At 41.5% G+C, this 7,681-nt stretch overlaps 1 protein-coding gene across 1 annotated transcript in view; it reads right to left on the minus strand.

Annotated features, from left to right (window-relative positions):
• LOC138966931 (uncharacterized) overlaps nucleotides 1–7,681 on the minus strand; it is a 49,984-nt gene extending 42,303 nt beyond the window's left edge. Inside the window, exon 1 of the mRNA XM_070339333.1 lies at nucleotides 7,424–7,681. Coding sequence (XP_070195434.1) covers nucleotides 7,424–7,444 — 21 coding nt within the window. The 5' untranslated portion in view covers nucleotides 7,445–7,681. The remainder of the gene's footprint in view (nucleotides 1–7,423) is intronic.

A 7,681-nucleotide genomic window follows, 5' to 3' on the forward strand; every position in this document is an offset into this window, starting at 1 on the left:
ACAACAACAAAACAAAACAAAAGCAAAAGTGTACGGTAATAGTGACAAGTCCTTGGCTGAAAACACAGCGCTGTTTCATCAGATTCAGAAATTTATATTAGACAGCAAACGTTTTTGTTAATACTCGTTTGTTTCTAAGAGCACATTATTTTATAAGTTTATCTTGTTGTGCTCCCTTAATTACAACTTTCAATTACGGCTTTGTATTTATGCAACTGAATAACAAAAACTGTTTAAACCAACAAAAGCAAGCTAAAAAAACAACGGATCGATTGAATCAAATATCAAACAAAGCAAAACATAAAACACACACCTGTCTCTAACGTGTCTGCTCGGACTCCCTAGAAAGCAGGTGGAATTGTTGGCTTAGCAATGAGTAATCACCACACACACACACAATTATTTTAAAAGCAGAAAACACCTGACAGCTCAATGACGATTTCAGAAAGTTAAGGTTTTATGGGACAACAGTTTCAAAGCTTCTGCAGCCAGAGTTTAAAGAGTGTGAAGGTTACTTGTTTGTAGGAGGGGGAGACGTTACAAAAACAAAAAATGTCAGCAAAGTTTTAGCATACAAGTAACTTTTACGCCACGAGCACGGGAGCACTATTAATATGCCTTCCCTTTTTGTTAGCAAAATGTATTCATCACACACCAGCGTACGGACAATGAGATCAATAAAGTCATTCCTGTTGATTTTGGACCTGGTCAATCAAATGGCCCGCCCTTAACAACGCTCTCGCTCCTTCTACCCTCGTTTCTCACACCTGCTCTCACGGCCACACTTTTCGAAAATACAAAGGTACCCCTTTAAGCACTTAAACATCTGAGAAACTTGGGTCTAACAAAAGAGGGAGTCTTAAAAACGGAGTTATATTTAAAGACGCAATGAAGAGAAAATGTTTGGTGGCAAGGTCCTACAGGGGGGGGGGGGGGGGGCGGGGGAGGGGGGGAGGGGAGGGGGTTATCTTTAAATAGGGTGTCGATCTTCAAAGGGGACTGCGTCGTATCTTTTCCTTTAACTGGAACAGTCCCTCCCGTGTTAACGGTTCTGCTCACTACCTCAGATCTGGCTAGCCTTTTGCATGAGATAAGACCATCCCTCAATTTGGACACATACCAAAATCAACATCCTGACTGCTTCCTTGGCATGCAGATTGGGTATCTTTGTTAATTAACTTCGCAGATTGACAATATTGTCAATCAAAGAATGTTTTATTTAATTTTTTACACTATTCAATGGGAGCAGCTGTGCAGTTCTTCTTCTTCTTCTGCGTTCATGGGCTGAAACTCCCACGTACACTCGTGTTTTCTGCACGAGTGGTTTTTTTTACGTGTATGACCGTTTTTACCCCCGCCATTTAGGCAGCCATACGCCGCTTTCGCGGGGGAAAAGCTATGCAGTTGAAGTTGGTATGTGTCAACATAGACCATTTATCCTGGACCGCCAACTAGCTCTCTCTCCGCTCTTTCTCTCTATTACGAGGTAGCGGCCTCTCGCATTTAGGAACCTACGCTTGCAAGCCTTTCAAAAATCAGGGGGACGTGATATCCGGTGTCGATTGTAAACATGGACGAAGTTGCCGAGGTAAGTTCTGAAAATGCCAAAATAAACTCAGCAAAAGTGCATAATATGGAACATGTTTTTCGATGAGTTTTGTTAAGTTTAGTTTGGAGTTTTGGAAAAATCCAGCTCATTGTCACCTCCCATTGTCACAAAGAGAAAGAGCGGAGAGAGAGCTAGTTGGCGGTCCAGGATAAATGGTCTATGTTGACACATACCAACTTCAACTGCATAGCTTTTCCCCCGCGAAAGCGGCGTATGGCTGCCTAAATGGCGGGGGTAAAAACGGTCATACACGTAAAAAAAACCACTCGTGCAGAAAACACGAGTGTACGTGGGAGTTTCAGCCCATGAACGCAGAAGAAGAAGAAGAACTGCACAGCTGCTCCCATTGAATAGTGTAAAAAATTAAATAAAACATTCTTTGATTGACAATATTGTCAATCTGCGAAGTTAATTAACAAAGATACCCAATCTGCATGCCAAGGAAGCAGTCAGGATGTTGATTTTGGTATGTGTCCAAATTGAGGGATGGTCTTATCTCATGCAAAAGGCTAGCCAGATCTGAGGTAGTGAGCAGAACCGTTAACACGGGAGGGACTGTTCCAGTTAAAGGAAAAGATACGACGCAGTCCCCTTTGAAGATCGACACCCTATTTAAAGATAACCCCCTCCCCTCTATTACGAGGTAGCGGCCTCTCGCATTTAGGAACCTACGCTTACAAGCCTTTCAAAAATCAGGGGGACGTGATATCCGGTGTCGATTGTAAACATGGACGAAGTTGCCGAGGTAAGTTCTGAAAATGCCAAAATAAACTCAGCAAAAGTGCATAATATGGAACATGTTTTTCGATGAGTTTTGTTAAGTTTAGTTTGGAGTTTTGGAAAAATCCAGCTCATTGTCACCTCCCATTGTCACAAATAACTGGAGCGTGCTTTCTTTTCACTGTCTTCGAATCGCTGGCCTTTCAAACCGGACGCGACGCGCTCCTGAAAGTCGAGAGTCGTAACCTCGAAGGGTCACGTGACGAGTTGGCGGTCCAGGCTATTTGGTCTATGGTGTCAACGAGGAAGGGTGGCTTTATGGGACTGGGTGGCCGAGTGGTAACGCACTTGCGCTCGGAAGCGAGTTCGACCCTGGGTCAGGGCGTTAGCAATTTTCTCCCCCCTTTCCTAACCTAGGTGGTGGGTTCAAGTGCTAGTCTTGCGGATGAGACGAAAAACCGAGGTCCCATCCTGTACACTACATTGGGGTGTGCACGTTAAAGGTACTGAACTTGTCAAATCCAGGTGCACGGAGCCCCTGGGGCTTTTAGTCATACCTCAGGCAGATATCCGTTAGAAGAACTACCAAAGAGTCAAGAACTGCGATTTTTTAACGAATTAATTTCGTACTCGGACCCGGCTGGTCTTGGCCTATTTTTGGATCTAAATTTAGATCAGGTAGATCACCACATCATGCACAAAAAGACACGTCACTAGCAAACTATGTCAGACGTCATCATGAGTTTGTGTAAAACAAAATGGAGGCCGGAATCACTCAGTTGAATCGAACTCCGACCAAACACCACGTAATAACTAGGTTAATTTATGCACTCGCGTGAACAAGAAACTGTCGAGCTTCACAGATGTCGTCGTTGGGTAGTTTTGGGTTTGTTTTACTACCATATGAGGATTTTTGAACTGTAAATGCACTCAGCTGCAACAAAAACGAAGGCTGTGAGCTGTACTGTACCTTTAAAGATACCACGATTGACAAAAGGGTCTTTCCTGGCAAAAATTGTATAGGCATAGATAAAAATGTCCACAAAAATACCCGTTTGACTTGGAATAATAGGCCGTGAAAAGTAGGATATGCGCCGAAATGGCTGCGATCTGCTCGCCGATGTGAATGCGTAATGTATTGTGTTAAAAAAAAATTCCATCTCACACGGCATAAATAAATCCCTGCGCCTTGAATATGTGCGCGATATAAATTGCATAAAATAAAATAAAAAAATTAAAAAATATATAAAAATGAATCCCTGCGCTTAGAACTGTACCCACGGAATACGCGCGATATAAGCCTCATATTGATTGATTAATTGATTGATTCCATCAGAAGGCTAGCCAGATCTGAGACAGAGAGCATGTTTACATGGCAAAGACTGTGCCTTTACAGCGTACACAACCATCCACCCACCCCTTTATTGACTAGCTTTCCGGGCCGGTTGCTAATGCACGATGCCGGGTCAACCTGATTGATCTGCCTTAAATCAATTCCTTGCGTTCATACACCCGTGCATACCTGTTAAGGAAATTCGGCGGAGTCAGAGGTAACGCAGGTAAACAGGTAAGCTGGGTAGACCAGCTTGCCGGTACGTATTGTTTATCAGTCAGTTTAATTTCGAGCGATAATTTGTGAAGGTCCCAATAGCGAAACGGCATCTTGTTCCCTTTTGTTTTTACCACCATCCTTGCAGGTTTTCTTTATTTCCTTTCCTGTTAGTTTGTGTGTTTTTTGTTTTGTTTGTTTCTTTGCTGGTGCTGTTCTTGTTGTTGTTTTGTATTGTTTGCTTTATCGTTATCACCCTTGCTGGTTTTCTTTCTTTACTTCCAATGACTGCCTGTTTGTTATTCAAAAAAGGCCTCACACAATTCTGCAAACAAGGTCATACAAAACAGTTCAACTAAAAAATAAAATAAAAGAATTAAAAGAAAAATGTTGGGAGAAAATCATTTTGTGCAAATACATAATTTAAGACAAGTAAAACCAAAGAACACCATGAAAGGAAAAAATAGTTAAACTGCAGGCAAATTAAACGTACTTCAAATATTTCTCGTGAAAAAAATATCTTCGTTCATTTGGCTATCCCGGCCGTTATCAAACAAATAAAAAAACAGAAGGTATAAATACTTATACCCACATAAAGAACAAAACAACGTTTATGAAATTAAGCAAATAGTAACAAGGGGGAAGATGAACGGTGGAGGTGTGGTTGAGGATCAGAGGAGGACAAAACGAAGAGTCAGGGCAGGAAACATATTTTCAAGTACAGCTTTTCTAAGGTCGAGCAAAAACAAAGAGCAGAGTCAGTGAATAATTCTCCCAGGACCAAACAGGATATTAGTTTTGCGGATTTGTTGCTCCACTTCACACACACCTCACAGGAACATAACGAACATCGGTCAGTCTGAATTGTTACACTTCAAAGAAGACGACAACCCGTTACTTTGATGGCCTCCTGGTCACTACAAAGAAGGCACAGACCGGACAACCTGTAGAACTGAATAGTTTCCAGTGATGGCCACCAGATCCACAATGGTAACCAAGGAAACGATTACCGTCGGTCTGGAGTACAGTGGAACCTTCTTTTACTGACAGGGCTCCCCACGGACGCCCGTCCTAGAGGGTCCCGGGACCCCCACTTTTAATGTTTAGAGGGTCCATGGACCCCGGGACCCCCATTTTTAATGTTCAGAGGGTCCATGGACCACCGATGCGGAAGTTTAGAGAGTCCATGGTCCCCAAACTACCTGTGGTCATATAAAGCATTGTTATCGCGAATAGTGTAAAATGAAGGGTCTTTTTTCATCAGAACATTCGAAGAGGACACTTCAACTTAACCTTGTTAAATGGAACACACACACACACACTTTTCCATATCGTTCCGGCGTGAAATTGGCTTTGTGCTTGCACTATACTTGACCGACGTCTACAGTCTGAAAAGAGTAGCCTACCTACGGTACGCACGACAGTGGACATTTAGTGCGTCACGAGACCCGCTCTTTATAGGTTTAGTGCGTCCCGGGACCCTCTCAATGAATATCTAGTACGTGATTTCTGCTTCCAGTGCGTATTATAGGACGCAGGGACGCGCACTTTGGGGAGCCCTGATTGAGAAATGAGACTGTTTTAACAAATCAAGGCATCTCTTTTTGACCTTACCTTCCAAAGTGAAATCTGTGACTCTGAAATCTCTCAAAAGCAAAACAAAGTTCGAGAAGACGTCATAATGCGAATGATAGCGTCAAGAAAACAATGTTGCCGCTTCTTCTGCATGTCTTCCGAGAAACTGATGAAGAATATCTTGTTTAGCAATTTCATTTTTATATTTAGTCAAGTTTTGACTAAATATTTTAACATCGAGGGGGAATCGAAACGAGGGTATGGTGTATGTGTGTGCGTGTGTGTGTGTGTGTGTGTGTGTGTGTGTGTAGAGCGATTCAGACTAAACTACTGGACTGATCTTTATGAAATTTGACATGAGAGTTCCTGGGTATGAAATCCCCGAACGTTTTTTTCATTTTTTTGATAAATGTCTTTGATGACGTCATATCCGGCTTTTCGTGAAAGTTGAGGCGGCACTGTCACGCCCTCATTTTTCAACCAAATTGGTTGAAATTTTGGTCAAGTAATCTTCGACGAAGCCCGGGGTTCGGTATTGCATTTCAGCTTGGTGGCTTAAAAATTAATTAATGACTTTGGTCATTAAAAATCGGAAAATTGTAAAAAAAATTAAAAATTTATAAAACGATCCAAATTTACGTTCATCTTATTCTCCATCATTTGCTGATTCCAAAAACATATAAATATGTTATATTCGGATTAAAAACAAGCTCTGAAAATTAAATATATAAAAATTATTATCAAAATTTTTTTTTCGAAATCGTTTTAAAAACACTTTCATCTTCTTCCTTGTCGGTTCCTGATTCCAAAAACATATAGATATGATATGTTTGGATTAAAAACACGCTCAGAAAGTTAAAACGAAGAGAGGTACAGAAAAGCGTGCTATCCTTCTCAGCGCAACGAATATCCCGCTCTTCTTGTCAATTCCACGGGCACTGCCTTTGCCACGGGCGGTGGAGTGACGATGCTACGAGTATACGGTCTTGCTGCGTTGCGTTGCGTTCAGTTTCATTCTGTGAGTTCGACAGCTACTTGACTAAATATTGTATTTTCGCCTTACGCGACTTGTATTATATTGTGTTTCATCTACAGTTTAAGGGGAACTTTTAAAACGGCTAGTAACTGTAACCGTTCTTGTTGTTGTTGTGTGTATGTGTGTGTGTGTGTGTTTTAATAACGATATATTTGTTTGGCATCTGACTAGTACGCGCAACATGGCATAGTATATATACAGGTGATGTGGAATCCATTAGGACGTGTTATTGTTACTATAATCTGTACAAGACGCTTTTCTTTCACTTCGTTACAATAACAATTTAACCTATAAAACATTTAGAATATTTGCAGCCATGCTCACTGCGACAGTTCGGTTCTTAGTCAACCAAAATAAGTCATGATTATGAAAACTATATTTTTTTTTATGAAAAAACGTTAAAAAGCGGCAAGGTTCATCCCTTCTTTTTTATACCTTTTCTTTCACTTGTCTTTTTTTATTTTTAATAATTTTACCTGTCAATAAATGTTTGTCCTTATAGAGTTGTGTTTCTTCCCACTTACTTATATTTTTGTTTTATTTGATTTCTTTTATTCTCATTTTTCTTTTACTCTAATTTTCATTTCCCTCTTTCTCTTTCTTTCCTTCTTTTCCCCTTCCGTTTTGCGACCTAGAAAATACCACAATTAATCTTTATCCAGATTAGCGGGCCAATGCTATTGTCAGTAGGCCTATATCCGATCAAATCCGATTTACGAAATCTTGGCACACGACCATCACCTGAGGGACAAAGATCTTGCCAAACTCACAATAACTTTTTCTCCGCTTTTCAAGCAGAGTCAATTTGAAAGCGACCCCAGGTTGTTTAACTTCAGTCTCGATAGAAGGCCCACCGACAGAAGTCAGAAATGACAAAAGCATATTCAGTGAAAAGCGAAAGTGATCAAACAAGCAGACAACAATTCGCACTTACCCGTCTCCCGAGTTTCGGCATGTTTGCAGGCCTAAGTACCGCTAGTAAAGCATGGTCCTTGGGTTATACCTGGCACCCGACTTCACTTCTGGCCGCTATTCCATCCAACCGGCCTTGTTTATCGTACGGGTGGGCATTTACATCTGAAAGGCGAAACTCAGTGCGGTTGCCGTGCGGGAGTTGTTTCGTCCCGCGGGCCGTCTGCTACTTACTGCTGGTAACAGCCACAGTTGCGTACACGCGAGCGCGCACTTATTT

This window comes from Littorina saxatilis, linkage group LG5 (genome assembly GCF_037325665.1).
Source record: "Littorina saxatilis isolate snail1 linkage group LG5, US_GU_Lsax_2.0, whole genome shotgun sequence".
In the NCBI taxonomy this organism is placed as follows: Eukaryota; Metazoa; Mollusca; class Gastropoda; order Littorinimorpha; family Littorinidae; genus Littorina; species Littorina saxatilis.